This window comes from Phodopus roborovskii, unplaced genomic scaffold (assembly GCF_943737965.1).
Source record: "Phodopus roborovskii unplaced genomic scaffold, PHOROB, whole genome shotgun sequence".
Classification (NCBI taxonomy): Eukaryota; Metazoa; Chordata; class Mammalia; order Rodentia; family Cricetidae; genus Phodopus; species Phodopus roborovskii.
Window position 1 is genome coordinate 524,461 of NW_026125944.1, and position 18,650 is coordinate 543,110.

Genomic DNA, 18,650 nt, shown 5'->3' on the forward strand with positions numbered 1-18,650 from the left:
CTCTGCGCTAAGAATCCCACGCCTCTTTTCCAGGCTGTCGCCTGGCCCGAACTGCAGAGGACCCCGCGGCGCCCAAGGCTGCCGAGGTACCAGGGCTTTCGGGCGGGCTGCGTCTCCGCCGGGTGCTCCCCCGAGGACGGACGCTGGGAGGCAGCACTCGCTCGGAGCCCCGCCCCCCCCCCCCCGGCTCTCGCCGGCGTCGCGGCCTTCTGACGCCAGAGTGGGCGTGCCAGCGCGACCGTTACGTCGCCGCGCGCGGGCAGTGGCGACTGCGTCGGCCTGAGGCGGACTTCGTTCTCAGAGTAGTTTCCTGGGGTGGCGGGAGGAAGCCGTGGGGCCGCCGGAGCCCGCGGTGGCGGTGACGGCGCGCCTGCGCGCTTCCGCTTCGCCCTGGGCCCAGCGGCGGCGGCCGGGCCCCGCGGAGCCCGCCAGGTGGGTGGCGGCGGCGGCGATGGCAGCCCCGGGGCGCGTGCGCGCGCGCGTGGGGGCCGGGCGGGAGGGCGGAGTCTGGGCGGCGCGGCTCCCGCTTCCCAGGGACTGCTGGGGCGTTGCGGGGAGGCGGGCCAGGGGGCTGCACCGCACGCTCCGAGCTCTGTCGACCTCCCTTTCTCTCTCCCCGCCAGCGTCATTTTGGCCTCTTCGCGTCTCTGAAGACTGTCCCCGGAGCCACTTGGGAAACATGAGTGGCAACGACTTAAGCGGGAACGACGAGTTTGACGAACAGTTGCGAATGCAGGAATTGTACGGAGACCCTAAGGACGCTGACACCCAGAATGAGCCCACCGGAGAAACCGACTCTTTGGGACAACCACCGGATGACACTCCCTACGAGTGGGACCTTGATAAGAAGGCTTGGTTTCCCAAGGTAAGAAAGAGTGGCTTGACTGCCACTGCGGAGCGGGGCTGTGGGGTTCCCTGGACACCCTTGCGGGACACCCCGCTTACATTTGCTCTTCTGAAGTACTAGGTCCTTGAACCGGTGGTGGATGGCTCGTCTGTTCACTTGGTTGCAGTACCGATGTATAAAGGAGAGAAAATCTTACGGTGGTGCCTTAAATGTTCTTTATGCCTTATTAATTTTTTGTGAAGGTCACGGTTGTTATATTGATGACTGCTTTTATTGCAAGAAGGAAAAACACCAAGGAAAACACATTAGTAACAGTTTTATCCTGTATAGCCAAACTTATGTTTAGCGCACATGCTGTGGATGAAATGCAGATTGTTGATTTTCGGGGTGAATAACCAGCTTTTTACCTCACTCTGTTGAATAAACTTTCCTTGCATCTTGGTTTATTTTTCTACTAAATTTCGTTCCAGGGCATCTAAGTTTGAACCTTGTAACCACAGGAATACGACTGGGAAAGCACAGAAAATGGTTGGAAAACATCTCCACATTGGTTTTGAGTACTTGGAAATAAAACAACTAGTGTTAAACCTGGAGGTGTAAACTGTATGGAGAAAGTACCCTGTTAGTCTTAGCCTCCAAGGGGCATTAGTATAAAAGGATGCTAACAGCACATCAAGTGACTTGAGGGCCAATTCCACAAAACTTGTCTCCATTGTGTAGACGGATTGTTAGTTTAAAAATTATTTCAGCTATCGCAAGCTCCCCAAATTGTTAAAATTTATTATCCCATTTCTGAACTTGTAATGCCAGCTTGAATGTAGATTTGATTTCTTCTACCTTCTGAGTGCATTTCGCATTTCCACCAATACGAAAAGTTACTTGGTAACTTTATCTTTGATATTACTTAAGACCACAGTTCTTCATACTTTGGGGGGTCAGATGTTCACTTTTAGGTGTACGAAAAGTTACTTGGTAACTTTATCTTTGATGTTACTTAAAACCACAGTTCTTCATACTTTGGGGGTCAGATGTTCACTTTTAGGTGTGCCTGAAAGTGATAGACATAACTCATTTCTCCATTCAGCCATTCTGCAATAGTGCATTGCCCTGAAAAGCCAGGGCGATGGGTGTGTATCAGACTTGCCTTTAATTTTGTTCTGCCACTAAACACTTAAGTGAATCAGTGCTCAAACTAAAATGGGCATTTTGTGTTCTAACAAAGTTTCCAGCTTCATTCATAAACACAAAAATCTTAGTGTATATAGTTATTTTTGTGGACCCAAAAGTGGATTCTATGATTACTTTTCTAGGTGACTATTGGTTTTACTCTGTCTCATTATTTGATACTTCTTTTGTTTTCTGTATTGGTCACCTTAGTCAGAAAAACTGTGGAGAAGCAATAATTTATAAGATAACTAGAAAAGGTGCTAGCATCACTTCGAATTCTCTACCATACTTTTTATGTTGGCAGTTCGAGTATTATTTCATAGTTTTGTACATTTTTGTGTTACATACCTTTTATATGTGGTGACTGCTCTGACATTATATTTTGATTATTACAATTATCCTTGGCATAAACACTTGTTTGCGTCTTAGATCATATTACTGAATGTACAGCTGTATAACACATGAAGTAACCATGTCTGCATGTGTGCTGATTTAATCCATTTAGATCACTGAAGATTTCATTGCTACCTATCAGGCTAATTACGGCTTTTCTAGTGATGGTGCATCTAGTTCTACTGTGAATGTCCAGGACCCCAACACAAAGACTGTAGAAGAACCTCCACAAAGAGAAATCCCGGAAACCACTGACCCCAAAAAGAAAGGAGAAAAAAGAAAGGCTGAGTCAGGCAAGTGGGTCTGTTTTGCAAAACCTGGGTTTAAAAAGTAAATAGGGAAATGTGTGAATACATTTTATCTTTTGGAGGATTTTAATAGCATTGAAGGAATGGTAATGTGAGTTTTTACTTTTATGTAGGTGTAAAATCGTTAGGAATCGAGATAGCTTTTTCCTTTTTCAGAGACAGCCCCAAAACCTTCTCAGTCAAAAAGCTTATATATTTTGAAAGCTGGGTAGTGATTTGAGTTATACTTAGTCTTCTTAAATGAAAAGAACATTCTATAAGTTTTAAGAAACTGCCACTGCCAAGATTTCATAATGTGATTCTTGTTGTTTTTTTTTTTTTTACAAGTATTTTATTTATTTCATTTTGATTTTTTTTAGGATGGTTCCATGTCGAAGAAGATAGAAATACAAATGTATATGTGTCAGGTATTTATCCCTTTTTAATGCACTTTTAAGGTGGGTAAAATTTAGTGTTGAGATATTGTGCTAAGTGATTTTTATTTTTACTTTTTAGTGTGTTTTGTTCAGCTGTTTGTGTTAACTAGGAATTTACTTAGTCGAGAACCAAGAAAAATTATGCAATTTTGCTTGCTGTTCTATATTCCTGCCGTAGATAATTTACATCAATTTGTCTCATCGGATTTAGTGAAACAAAGTATAGTATAATTGTGATATATTTTTAATATACAAAATATGAATGATCTTCAGAGTAAAAGATAGGAAGTTTTTCCATTCATTTACAAAAATCAACTTTATACTCACCTAAGTTGTAGGATTCTTATTGGTAAAATGCTAAACAACTTTTACCTTCATTGAATACTTTAAAGTTGTTTTCTTGAAATTACAGGTCTGCCTCCAGACATCACAGTGGATGAATTCATACAGCTTATGTCCAAATTTGGCATTATTATGAGAGATCCTCAGACAGAAGAATTTAAGGTCAAACTTTATAAAGATAATCAGGGAAATCTTAAAGGAGATGGGCTTTGCTGTTATCTGAAGGTTAGTATATGGTCAAATAAGTCTTTTATCTCTCCAATTTTAACTCAGGAACTAGGGCTAGAATCTTTTACAGATGCTAACCTAAACCAATAACCATCCAAAACAGAATAGAAAACAGAAACTTCAGACTCTGACTGTGTATAGGTGATACCGGCAACTTTTCTAATTATCTCCACTAAGGATGCAAATACATGACACAAAAGAAGTATTGAGTAAGACAGAGTTAGCTAACTAACACTAGGGTTATTTGCTTGTCTTAAGAAACTGTTTGCTGCAAGGTCAAAATGTTATGTAAATATGTGATGGAGGGGCTTTTCTTAACTACAAATAGTCTCACTGTGAAGATTTCATCATCAGTGCATGTAGTCAGCAGTTTGAAAATCTGAGAACACAAAAATGCCAGTAACATTATTTGCCCATTGGAATGGGTTTTAGCAAAGTGTAGCTTGCCACCTATTTTTGCAAATAAAATTTTGTTGGAATGCAACTACATTCACTTAGGGCTTTCTGTGTGGCTGCTTTTGTGTTTCATCAGTAGCATTGAGTGGTTGCAGCATCAACCTCTGACCTTCAAAGACTGAACTATTTACTTACTGGCTCTTTGCAGAAAGAATTTTCTAAGCCCAAATTAGACTGGAAAGGAGATGGTGAATTATATTTACTGCTTTAAACACTACAGAAGAGAATTAAAATGGTTGTTTGCAGAATTTTGTGTGGTCTTGTTACTGTAAATTGCACAGAGAATGCTTACTGTGAAAGAAGATTGTCATTTATGGAACACCAGTCACCTTAGGAGCGTGCATTAACCCTTATTGTCTGGCACAAAGCAAATGGCCATAATTATGACATAGGAATTTTTCACAGAACCTGAAAATATCTACAAATCAAAGCAAAAAATATAATAATACAACTAACTATCCTGGGTGTGTAGTTAGTGGACAGTATACAATGGGATCAGAAGACAGTAGGCTTAAGCTGGCAAGGTTTGGGGTTATCGGCTTTTAATCTGTTTCTTAAGCAAGATGGGTTAGTGGATCCTAACAAAGTCATGACAGTTTTGTATGTTTATATGTAATACTTGAGAATTTTATGAGCCCAAAGATGACTTAAAACCCATGAAGTGTATTTTTCAAAGAGGAGGGTGTTGATGGATGTTTTTTAAAAAAATATTTTCTTTTATTTATTTATATTTATATGTGTGTGAATTTATGTACTCTTCTGTTGCCTGCAGAGACCAGATGTTGCATCCCCTGGAGCTAGAATTATATATTGCTGTGAGCTACCCACTATGAATGCTGGGAACTGAACTTGGGTTCTCTGGAAAAGTAGCAAGGGCTCTTAACTGTTCAGCCATGTTTTCAGCTCCATGATTGGATTTTTAAAGAAAAATATTGCTTTGTAAAACACTTTTATATAAAACTTACATCCCACGAAAGAACAAATTGTCAAGCCTTGCACTTTAGAAAATAGCATTAATTATTCCACGATCCATATTTGATTTGAGCAGCTGACATTAAGTGGTCCCTTGTGCTTTCCTCATACCTTTAGATCTTTGACTCTGTTTGAGTAAGGGTGATAAGTACTCTGTTTGTGTAGGACTTGGAATCCATAAATGCATTTAATATATAAGCCATTAAATAATTACCTTCTACTTAGTATGTTATTATAGATTTACATTTTAGTTTGATGAAGCTGAACATTAAAGTTTGGCCGTATTATTTCCAGTTCCTTGAATCATCCACTGTTAAGTAGATGTTACAGAGTTTTAAAATTGTTATGTTCCACAGAAATTATTCAAATCTACTCTTCTAATTCTACAGATGAGAAATTTGGGCTCCCAAAGACAAAATTAACCAATGCAGTGCTCTTGTCTTTCCATATATTTTTTTATCTAATTTTGTCGGGAACTGTGTGATAAAAATATTATTTTAGCTTTTTACAGATGGAGAAATTGGGGTTCCAAGGGCTAGTTACTTTCCTAAGTTAGTGCAGGTGTTTGAGGTTTAGCTGTGTTTTGAACACAACTTTTCTGATGTATATTCTAAGACTCTTTATCTCAAAGTAGATAGCTGGCATTATGTATTTCAAAATCTTAAGTTTCATTTCAGTGCTCAATTTACTGACTATATTTATTTACCATTATAAAGAAAGAATCTGTGGAACTTGCTTTAAAACTTTTGGATGAAGATGAAATTAGAGGCTACAAATTGCATGTCGAGGTGGCAAAGTTCCAGCTGAAGGGCGAGTATGATGCCTCAAAAAAGAAGAAGAAGTGCAAAGATTATAAGAAGAAACTGTCTCTGCAACAAAAGTTTGTATTATTAATTTTTCTTTGTTTGAAAAGTTTCATGCATATTTTAAAGCAGGTTTTTGGTACTATTTAGTTTTATACCATCAAACAAGTCTATAGATAATTCTAAAATAATTTCATTGGCCAATCAGGAATTCCCAGCAATCTCTCCCATGGGCTGATTTTGGCAGTGAGTAGGGTTTTTTTTTTTTTTTTTTTTTTTGTTTTGTTTTTTTTTTTTTTTTCTGGAGTGATTTCTTTTAAATGTGTCCTAGACTTCTTTATTTAAACCAAAAGAATGAATGATGGGCTCAATCTTCCCTCCATCACCTCTTCCAATACTTCCTGTCCCCACCCTTTATGTTTCCAATCCCAATTAATTTTGGAGGTGATTATATTTGAAGTAAAAGCAAAGTTAATTGAGCTCAGTGTTGTGCATCAAATGAAGAGTTAAAGCTTATGTTCCAGAACCTTGACTTCGCTTCATTTTTAGAGTAGGTTGAAATCAATTGCCATGATCTGTATTTGTTTATACAGGTTTGTAAAGGAAAGTTAGAAATGATAAAGGTTTTATCATTGCATTTACTGTATTGTTGTGTGTGTGTGTGTGTAGGTGTGTAGTCACATTCCTACTAATTTGCTGTTAACATATTTAAAAATGCTAGTTTTAGTAAATTAGTCAAATTGATAAATAGTTTTACCAGTGGATAATGCTAACATTCTAACATTATGCTTAAACTCATGATAAAATGATCACCAAATTTTACAAACAGTATCAGGAAAATGTAACATTACAGCAGAGAGCCAATAGTAGTACACCATTCATTGCAATATATAGTATACTAAATATGGTATACTTTCAGTGTGTTCTTTGCTGTATTATACAAATTTAAAATGGTTTTTGGTTTCTTTATCTGTGGATTCATTTTACCAAACACGTACCATTTTTTTCTTGTCAATAGTGTGTGTACAGTTCAACATGACAGATACTTACATAGTATTTACATTATATAAGGTATTATAGTACTTGAGTGACAATTTAAAGTGTTTAGGAAGACAGATGTAGGTTGTAAGTAATGCAGTAGTGTCCTGTATTAGTGTTCTCTTTGGCCAAAGATTTTGGTGTCCAGCTGGGCATGCATGTTCTGGAACCAGTCCTCTAATGATGACTGAGGGATGCCTCTTTGTCATCTTAGAAAGTTGTACATACTAAGTCAATAGGAGGCTTTAGAAGTCTAATTGCAGTATGCATCTAGTAAGATGAATTACTTTGATAAAGGACACATGTGGGGCATTTCAGATACTGAGTATGTATTTTTGCCCCCTGCCTAGAATTTTTTTAACTTCAGAAAGTTTTGTGGAACTATGTTAGAATCAGATAATGACTATTAATTACACTTTCACTAAAAGATTACATCCATCCCTTTTTCTCTCCCACAAATCTGAAGCCAGATTTCAGTTTACTGTTACTTTTTCTAACATTAGGCAGTTGGATTGGAGACCTGAGAGGAGAGCTGGACCATCCCGGATGCGACATGAGCGAGTTGTCATCATCAAAAATATGTTTCACCCCATGGATTTTGAGGTAGGAAATTATGTTTTAACATCTAAAAATTTTGGTATGTTTTTTTACAAGAGTGTCCAAAGCTTACCATGCCCTATCTTTGTCAAGGCATATTCCTATAATCATAGGCAGGATAGAAACAAAAAATAAACCGGTGTTTGCAATTCTGTGTGTTTAGCACAGTGTTCTTTTGATTGTGTCCCAGATAAGACAGTTAATATTCATACTGTGGCTCAAAATCATAGTTGCTTGCTATCTGAATTTTAAGACTGATGGGAACGGCCTTTGGAATTGTAGTTCAGTTCAGTACGCACCAGCTGATTTTGATGAAGAATACCAGTTCCACACTTGCATCTGAAAACTTTGTGTTATTTATTAATAAAAGTTTGATCCTTAAAGAAATACGATGTTTGTAGTAGAGGTTGTTTTTCAGGACCACATTTTCACCAAGTTCTTTAGTGGATATTAATATCCATGTAAAATTCCCAAACCAGCAAATAGAATGTTAAGTGAATAGTAATTGTCAAGATAGATTACTCTGCATTGTGCCTCTGATATCATCTGTTAGTGTAAATAGATACTATCAGTAATGGAAATACAACATTTTTTTTCTCTGTCTGGTTCTGAAATTAATGATGGCATGTTGCACACAAAGAAGAAAATGTTCATAATGTAAAAAATGAGATTTGGAAACATTCTAGTTGCAGGCTGTGTTTAATCTTATTCTTTTTGTTAACACTGACAACAGTGTCAAAATGGTAGTTTTAGTGTAGCCCCTTTGGACAGTTTAACCTTATCTCCATACCTCCTGATGTGAGCTTGATGAGTTCCCGTTAGCAAGAAGGACAACAGTTGTCTTACTTTTTTGTTCATGGTTTCTGAACCAGAACCTTAAGTTATGTCAATCTAGACCTGCACAATCTAAAATAGACTCTAGCCACCACAAATTATTATTAAAACTTTAAGATTTACCTCCTTAGTTAACTAGATGTGTAGTAGCTGCAATGTTGGGTAATACAGATGCATAGAACAATGGTATAATCATTAGTGCTGGGCGCTATGGGTATAGATGTTCTATAAGTTCTCTCCTTTTTTTTTTTTTGTAGATAGGGTTTTACTAGCCCAGGATGGCTTCAAACTTTCCATTCTCCTGTCACTTTCCATGAGTTGGGACTCTAAGCATGGCCTGGTGTGTTATATAATTCCTGAATGAAGGGTTCCAGAGGAATTTTAGGGACTGTTTAGTTTGACCGAAGACTGGTTATGAACCTAAACAACAGACACCAACATTAAGCTTTTTAGAGGAAAACAAAAGCAGCATTATTGAATTAAACTAAAGTATCAGAAAGAACTTACATTGGAAGGATGGAGTATATTTTTATTTTAAATACTTGAGTAATGTTAGAAGTTACATACTTACACATACTCTGTGGTGTCAGCGCAAATAATGAAGGATAATTATATAATGTAACTTCTGGTGTATTCAGTGTTCAGTTTGAAGCCTTACTTAAAAAAAAAATACTTTGCCTGGAAAGTTTGAATATCAAGAAATGAATTAGAACTCCAACATGAAGGGAGATTTCTTTTTGTGCACATCAGCATAGTCCAGTAGAAATATACAATGTGAGAAGCTACACGTAAGCTTATTATTTCTATAGTGTTAGTGAAAAACAATGTGTAGCTAGGGAGATTAATTGTAATAAGGATTTTCTCAGTAACCATACATGGTCATTCTCTACCACCTTAGTCAGTGTAAAGTTCAGAAAGTTCCATGTATTGCTTAATGGGTTAAAGAATCTTAGAGAAGGGAAGCTTTAGGCTTCTGTAGAACAGAGGTGATACATTCATTTCTGACCTTTTACATGCCCTGAAGCTTAGAGTTCTGTTCTTCCTTACTTGGAGTCAGTCTTGAATCCTTCCACACTTCTGGGAGGAGAACCATCTAAACTCGAGACCAGCAATGGTACCAGCAATCAGCAATGCCTCAGTGTTGTATTTTTGTTTGTTTGTTTGTTTGTTTGTTTTAAAGTACATTCATGTGGGAAAGTAACAATATTTTCTGTGTACTTTACAACAACACATACACACATATGCATAAGTATATAGATTTCCTTTCATACTGTGGACCTTCTCTCTGCCATACTTCTCCATTTCCTCTGCAATATGAGATGTCATCTAACTTAATTCTGAGTTTTTTCATTTATTACTGTAGTCTGCAGACAAATGTACCCAACTTTAAGCAAAGCACTGTTTTTCATAAGTTAATTTGCCACAGTAATAAATTTGGTTCTTAAATTAAGAAGGAGGGAACTCCATTTTAATCATGTTTGTTTTTGCAGGATGATCCATTAGTGCTCAATGAGATCAGAGAAGACCTTCGAGTAGAATGTTCAAAGTTTGGACAGATTAAGAAGCTCCTCCTGTTTGATGTAAGTTCATGGCTTGCACCTGTAAGGCCTGACATCTTTCCAAGCTGAGGAAGTGACTTAGATGGCCCTGGATTTTAGATTGGTGTTTTTATATCGCAGGCCTGCTGTCTGTCAACAATAGTTCAGTCAGTGAACATAGTTTACAAGGCACATCTTGGATTCTTTTGATATGCCCAGTTTATTTCCCTTCCTTCTGACTTTTAAAGAATATGTAATCAAGTGAGAGCAATTAGAATAAAAATGGATGGAATATCAACTTCCTCAAAGTTCTTACCTTTCTCTGAATTATTTACCTGATCACAGTCAAAGAAAAAAAACTCTAGTTTATTATTCTCCACACTTCCAAGACTAATAGAAAGTACTTGAGTGATCACTTCTTATGATGTATTGCTGGTGTGCTGCAAGGGGCTTTATACATCTTGAGAACCCTTTGAAGTAGGTAGGTACTAGCTGTACAATTGAGGAAGCCACATCTTTTCATGTAGAAGCCCTTGCTCAGTGCTTGTTCAGCTCCTGACAGGCAGGATTTAGTCCCCAAAACACAATCAAACAATCACATGGTCTTACCTCTTGGGTAGTGTTGTTAACAGAAACACTTGCTAGGACACTGTACTGGTTCTTGCTAGACAAGATGAAGCTAAAGAAGCAGCTGACCACTGGCTGGAATAAAAGGGAAGAAAGATTTCAGAAGTCTTAGTTCAGAGTGTTAAGAGAATACTACTCTTTACTGTCTTATGAAATGTGTATCTGATTTTTTAACCTTGTCATTCAGTCCTTCTTCTTGTCTTTTTAGAGACACCCAGATGGTGTGGCCTCTGTGTCCTTCAGGGAACCAGAGGAGGCTGATTATTGTATTCAGACTCTTGATGGAAGGTGGTTTGGTGGCCGTCAAATCACTGCTGAACCCTGGGATGGGACTACAGATTATCAGGTAAATCCTGTATTTAAGGGCACGGGAACTGTTGGCATTGTCAACTGTAGATCTAGTTTGGAGGTTGGTATAATGTGTTTTGTAAATAATGTTTTGCATTAGAGGATAGAGAGATTCTTATCATTTCTCAGTTTGTAAATCTGTAATTGGGAGGTTTTAACCTCAGAATGATAAGAATAGAACAGCATTAACTAGTCCTCATCTTTCTTGTTAAAGAGAATGGACAGAGCTCCAATAGTAATGCTTTAGGAAGTGGAACATTTCAACAGTACTGGGATAGTTACATATATTTATATGATTTTATTTAAGGTATACTGTGTATACGGTTGTGTAAACAGATGTATAGTTTTAAAGACCAGAGTAAGGAAGTGCATGGATTGCTTTAGAAAAATTGCTTTATAGAACTATGATACTTGAGTCAATAGTAGAACTGTCCAGAGAAGTTATTGTTTCTTTTTGCCTAACACTCATCTTAAACTTAGTCTTTGTTTATTCACAGGTAGAGGAGACCTCAAGAGAGAGAGAGGAAAGGCTGAGAGGCTGGGAGTCCTTCCTCAATGCCCCTGAGCCCAACAGAGGCCTCCAGCGAATGGATTCCATCTGTGATTCAGAAAAGGCAGGGCCTTCCAGAGTAAGGCATTTTTCAGAGCACCTGAGCATGTCTACCACAGGTGCTCAGGAAGCTACAACTGGAATGGCTCTTGAAGAACCTATTGATGAAAAGAAGTTTGAAAAGGCAGAAGATGGGGGAGAATTTGAAGGAGATGCTCCTGAAAAAGATGCTAAAGAAGGTGGGTCTGAGGAAGATTACCCTGAAAGAGAAGGTGAAGAGGGCTTCTCCAAGATAGAGGGCGAAGAGGGCTGCTCCAAGATAGAGGGTGAAGAGGGCTGCTCCAAGATAGAAGGTGAAGAGGGCCGCCCCAAGATAGAGGGTGAAGAGGGCCGCCCCAAGAAAGAGTGTGAAGAAGGCCACCCTGAGAGCAATCTTGAAGAGGGTTATCCTAAAAAGGGGTCTCAAGAGAATGGCCCTGAAAGAGAATCTAAGAAGAAAGGCCAAGATAATTATGAAAAGAATGGCCTGGCAAAAGAGTCTGAAGACAATGAATGCAACAGAGAGTCGGAAGAGGAAGAGATTCTCAAGAAAGAACCAGAAGATGATGATGATTCAGAAAGGGAATCCGAGGAAGACTGCCCAGAAAAGCAATCTGAAGATGGCTCTGACAAGGAACTAGAAGAAAATGGTGTTAAAAAAGATTTTGACCTGGATACCTCTGACAAGGAGTTCCCTGAAAATGTTGAGAAAGAGTCAGAAGAAAATGACAGTGACAAATCAGAAGTTGATGAAGGCTTTGAAAGAGTGTTAGATGAGGAAGGCTCAGAGAGAGAATTTGAAGAAGACTTGGATGAAAAGGAGGAGGAAGAGGAAGACGACAGAGAAGAAGAAGAAGTTCTATATGAAAAGGTTTTTGATGATGAGTCTGATGAGAATGAAGACGAAGAAGCAGATGAAAAGGAGTGTGAAGATGCTGATGACAAAGAGGAAGAAGATGACACAGATGAAAAGCTCTTTGACGACTCAGATGAAAAGGAAGATGAAGAAGATAGAGATGTAAAGCAAGATGAAGATACCAATGACAAGCTATTTGAAGATAATTCCAATGAGAAGTTTTTCGATGAGGAAGAAGGTGCCAATGAGAAATTGTTTGATGATTCTGATGAGAGAGGGACTGTGGGGAATGTGAAAGAAGATGGGTCTCAGTCCACAGACAGCAGCTTTGCCCTTAGTAGTGATGATGATGATGAAATATAATCCTTTCCACTTGCTTTTTAGGGAGAGCCCTGTGTCTATTTACCTGTGCTTCAGGGTCAGTAGTAGTGTTACATCAACATGTGCATATAGTGGTAGGATGCCAACAGACTAATGTCTTGAAGGGTTTTGTTCTCACCTATACCAATGAATTTAAATATGTTTATTGTTTCTTCAGTTAAAACTTCATAGTTTCAACGCAAGTAAACTGGATACCTGTTGTTTTGTTGGATTTGTTAAATGCATGCAAAAGAATATTTTTAAAGTATTCTAATTGGAGTTTGTGATATTCAGAAATAAAGATAAATTGATAATATGCAGAAACTGAAATGTGGACTTGACTTGATAAGTGTTTTGAATCAAATATTACTTGATTCCTTACATAGCCCTTGCTTCCAGCTGTGTTACCACTTGGAGTAACCTTCCCCATTCTGCAAGTCAAAAAGTAAATGATATTTTAGATCCTTTCCCCAATCCTTGGAAGTTACCTGTTTTCTTTTTTACTTTTTCTATTGAAACCAAGATGTACAATCTGAATTCAATGTGGTCTACACCTTCAGTTATTGAAAACAGAAGGTAATCAGAGGTCAGCTATGCCAGTTAAGAAGATGGTATGTATGAGGCTTCTCTCCAGAACTATGTATACACAAGCATTACACAGCTTATATACAGTTTGGAGGTTAAGAACTTTCCCTAAGAATATACTTTGTGTTTTGTTTCAGAATCACAGTTCCTAGTATGGTGCCATGTCAGGTTGTTCCAATGCAATTATGAATCATCCTTGGTGGAGCTTTCTCAATTCAGTATTGGTGAACTTATTAATAATATAGTGTCAAGAAGTTCTGTTGAGAACACTGAATTGTTAGAGACAATCTCTAAAGGAAATGCATGCTTTGACTTCTATACACATTGGTTAGAACGTGCAGTTCTACAACATAAATCAGAGTGTACAACTCTGACAAGAGGTGGGAAGTGTAATGTTGACTAGTGGCAGCACATACCTATCATCCCAACCTTTGAGAGGCAGAGTCAGTGGTGCTGCATATCCAAGGTCATCCTGGGCTCCAATAGGTTCAGGCCAGCCTCAGCATGATAGTGAAACCCTGTCTTAGAAAGAAGAGCGTAACTTGAAAATCCAAGATTCTGCCATTAAATAGTACATCTGATCAGTTGTTTGGGGGATTAAGAAGGATTAACACTACTTTTGGCAAAGACTCCTTACAATGGGAAATAGGGCAATTCCCCATCGTTTTGGACTTGATGGTCAGCATTGCCAATGCTGCTTTGTGTGTGTGTGTGTGTGTGTGTTTCAATTAGGATATCCTTTCCATATAACCTAACCAATTTTTCCAAATTCTTATATTTGGTAAAATAAAGCAAAAAACACTCATGTTCTTTTCATATGAACACACTAGACATCACAGCTATGAAATGGTTAATAACTTGTGCAGTGGCATAAACAAATTAGTAAAGTCTAATGGGTAAAAAAAGAAAATATATACATATATGAAATTGTCAGTTGATTTAAAAGCAAACAACACTTGCTCAACAATTAAGTTTTTGCCTTTAAAGTTTCTTAAAGGCTGGAGAATTGGCCCAGAAGTTAAGAGCATTTGCTGCTTTTGCAGCAGACCTGGCTTCAATTTCTGACACCCCATGGGGGCTCACAGTCATCTATAACTCCAGTCCCAGGGCACCCAAAGCTCTTTTATACCATTCACAGGTACAGACATGCACATAATGCATGTACATTTGTAAAACACAACACAGGAATTTAAAATATTTCTTAGGACTATCCATGTTTTTCAAATATATCTCATAGACTTCAAACCCTAGTTTATGAATAGAGAGTTACCTATAGGCATGCCTTTGAGTGGTTTGAATCTCTGCTCTCTAGTCAATAAGTACTTCAGATTAAGAAATTTCAGACAGATGCAGAGACCCACAGTCAAATATTAGGCAGAGCTCAGGGAATCCTGCTGAAGAGGGGGAAGGAAAGATTGTAGGAGCTAGAAGAGTCAGAGATTACCATGAGAAAATCCACAGAAACAACTAACCTGGGTTCATAGGGGCTTCCAGAGACTAAATTGACAACCAGGGAGCCTGCATGAGATTGACCTAGGACCTCCACATGTACGTTACAGTTGTGTAGCTTGGTCTTCTTGTGGGACTCCGACAGGGGGAGTAGGACTTATCTCTGACTTTTGCTACCTTTTGGGACCCTATTCCTCATATTGAATTGCCTTGTCCAGCCTTAATAGGAAGATAAGAGCCTAGCCTTACTACAACTTATATGCCATGTTTAGTTGATGTCCGTGTGTGTGTGGGGGGGGGGCTTTCCTTTTTTGAAAAGAAATGGAGGAGTGGATGGGGGCAGAGTGGAAGTGGGTGGACTGGGAGGGAAGGAGGGAGGTGAAACTTTGGTAGGGATGTAAAAAAATAATAAATAATTTTTAAAAAATCAGGTGATGTAGAGGTGGCTCAGTAAATACTTGCCTTGCAAACATAAGAGCTTAAGTTCAGATACCCAGCACCCATGTAAAAATCCAGCCAGAACAGTTGTCTTCATGCTGGAGTGGTAGAAACAGGAAGAGCTCTGGAGCTCACTGGCCAGCCAGACTTGCCAAATAGGTGAGCTCGGGTTCAGTGAAAGACTCTGTTTCAGAAAATAATGTGGAAAGTAATAGAGGAAGACACCTGGCATGGACCTTTGACATATATATGTACCCACACATACATGGATGCAACACCCCACACATATATAGAAGAACACACTTCAAACTATTTTAGAAGATGATACTATCTTCTTTTGCACTATTACAAGAATTCCCTTGGGAGATGAAAACAACTTCAATCTCTCTTTAAAGTCTTTCAAACAAAGTAGAAGTCCATCAAAGTTCAGCTAACCTAGAGAACTGAGAAATTCATTGGGTTTACCTACAGAGCATAGGTGAAGGTCTGCTTATGTATGTGAGCGACCCCAAAGTGACGCACATGGAAAGTCTTCATGCAGCATGAATGGTGGCTTCTCCATAGTTGTATAGTTGGAATACCGACCCTCCCCCTCCCTGCCTAGTTAACCTTCCCCTTTGCATCTCCAGAGGCCCCAAAGACACTTGCAGTTAAGGCATTAGGGTAGAATTGAATCAAAATGGCTGGAAGGAGTGGCTGGAATCAGTTGAAGGTATAGTGAACCGCTGCATTGCCTTCACTGAGGGATCTTCATGGCTAACAAACAGGCCAGCTAGGGACAATCTCTCAAAAGAAAGGATAATGGATCTGCAGAAGATGGCAGCTGTTGTATTCAGAGGACAGAGTTCGACAATAGGCAATTTGGTTGAAATACTGAAATCATGGCTTTCTACAAAAGAAGTCTGATAATGGGAAAACAGGTAATTGATTCTGAGTACTCTTCTCCTTTACTTCCTTGTCAAGAAGTAGTTAATGATCTTTGTGGAGTTCCAAGTAGCCAAATCCAGCATATTTGAAGCTTTTGCCTTTTCCGGTCCTTAATGCAATCTATTTTCCTAATGTAATTATCTGCTAAGTCCTGAAGATTTAAGAGAAAAATCAGAATTAGCTCATGCTCTTATTCTGCCTTTCTTAAATAATGGAAATCTTACGTTCTAAAGGTAAACAAGTCTGGTAAGGTGGCTCAGTGAGGAAAGACGCTTGCTGCCAAGCCTAGTGACCCAAGTTCAACCCTCAGTTCCCACATGGTGGAAAGAGAGAACCAATTTTTCCAAGATGTCCTCTGGTCTCCACACACACACGCCATGTGTTTCTACCCACACACACAGTCACCCACATGTGCAAACACACACACACAGAGTCACACATACATAAAATCACATGCATACAGTCTCACTCTCTCACACACAAAGCAGTGTTTAAAAGCAAACCAAACATTTCTAAGTAATACAGAGTACTGTTTCTTATTTGTTTGAACAATGCCATCACTTGCGGAACTGCAGTCTTATACATTTGGCCTTTGGATTTGATTCATTCTTCTTGTATGTAGTCTTGAACTCTCACTCACTATGTGAGTTATGACTCCTGACCATCCTTCCTCCACGTCCAAAGTGCTGGAATGTGTGCGTCACCACACCTATCTCATTCGTTTACCCTTTGTGAACATTTATCTGTGCTTTTGGGGTTGTTCTTCTTCCTGTACTGACTCTTTCAGATACAGAGGGCAAGCGCTAAGGAAAAAAAGAATGTAATGTGATATGTGTATGTATAGATACATAAGTACAGCCTGTTCAGTCTGTATGTTTGTTTCAGAGCTGATGAATTTGAAAAAAGAGCAAAAAGGGATGTGTGGGAGGGTTTGTGGGGGGGGGAGAAAAGGGAAGAAAGAAATGATGGAATTATAATCTCAAACAGAAAAATAATTTTAAGGAGAAAAGTAACTTCTTTTAACATCATCTTGCTCAAATTCTTTTTCTCTTACCACACCTCACTTACATGACTTGACTTGGTTTATGTCTTAGAGTAAAATGCTTCCCTGCTACAACAAACAAACAAGTCTCTTAACACGCTTTCTTCATTCAAAAAGCAAACACACATTTATTTACTTGTGTAAAGTGTTTTGTTTGCATATTTGTCTGTCTTTTTTAATATATACATGCTTTTTACCCAAGGAGACCAAAAATGGATGTTGGATTTGCAGGAACAGGCAGCTGTGAGCTGTCAAGTGGGTGCTGGCCTTTGAGCCTGTTGCCTGTGGAGGAGCTGAAGTGTTCTTAACCTCTGAGTCATTTCTGTATCCCAATCACTCCTTCAATCACAAATTGCTATAACAGGTAGCCTAAGCCCCGGATTCCATCAGTCACAGGAATGACTGCTTGAGGGAAAAACAAAGCATGTTACTGTGTGAAATGGCTGTTAAGTATTCAGCCCTCTAGGTCAGTTCTAGCTTCCCTTTGAAAGCATGAGTGAGGGCATTGTATGCTTGGTGCCTCAGCCTCCATTGGAAAGCAGAAGCAAATGAGTTTAGTTTCCTAACTTGGGAATGCAGACAGCTTACAGGTTGTGCTACTGAGATGGGTTTGTCATTCCAGTTGAGGTAAAAAATGCTACCTGACATCATCTTACTATTTGCACCACCTCCAAATATTCTACCAAAATAACAATAATGACTTTAGAAGAGTCAGCTCTAATAATAAAATGGCCATTGATTTACTCTTTCCAGTTTGACCATGGCAATGAGACTTAAATAATGATAAGACTGCAACATCTTACTGTGAAAATGTCAAGTTTCAAATGAATGTCTGACATTCAAATTTGATTTTTTTTCCTTATTACAAAAGAGAGATTATACAACCTTTAAAGTAACATAATATTTGTTTTTTAAGAGACTCTAAAAAAAATTACAGACGAAGTTACCAAACGTTGCAGTGCATTTAGACTCTTTTGATACCATTATAAACTAGGAATATTTGGATTTTTATGTTAAGACACTAGTAATATCACATTTTTGGTTTAATACATTCACCTAGTATATCTTTTCTTTTGTTCTTTTTTTCCCCTCTATGGGTACTGTAGGTTGATCTCACAACCTTAAACATGCTGGGCAAGTGCTCTACCATTGAGCTATGTATTTGGCCTTATAGAATCTGAAATTTAATTTGGTTGAGTCAAATAGCAAGTATGTATTGGACTGGAGTCTGCCAAATATGTTAGATGGGGTGGTGTGGGTGTTGGGTCTATATGGAGTAGGATCTTACGGAGATTAGAACAGTGCATGACCCACAGTTAGGGTTCAGTAGGTATGAGTTAAATGAACGATTCTATTCTTTGGGTATGTATATTCTTTCTAGTTCACTTTAAGTAGTTTGTTGCTTCATGACTACCTCATCACTGTTCTTGGTGAAATCAACATCCAAGTAAATGGATAATCTTGTTCTTCCTCAGCACTTCAGCTGTTCA

At 38.6% G+C, this 18,650-nt stretch overlaps 1 protein-coding gene across 1 annotated transcript; it reads left to right on the forward strand.

Annotated features, from left to right (window-relative positions):
- Positions 1–642: 642 nt before the first annotated feature.
- On the forward strand, positions 643–13,049 carry Htatsf1 (HIV-1 Tat specific factor 1). Its single transcript, XM_051179116.1, has 9 exons — positions 643–865; positions 2,520–2,700; positions 3,075–3,122; positions 3,544–3,698; positions 5,846–6,009; positions 7,474–7,573; positions 9,892–9,981; positions 10,775–10,912; positions 11,412–13,049. Exons 1-9 carry the CDS (start codon positions 680–682, stop codon positions 12,720–12,722), a joined length of 2,373 nt encoding a protein of 790 aa, XP_051035073.1. The 5' UTR covers positions 643–679; the 3' UTR covers positions 12,723–13,049.
- Positions 13,050–18,650: the final 5,601 nt, after the last annotated feature.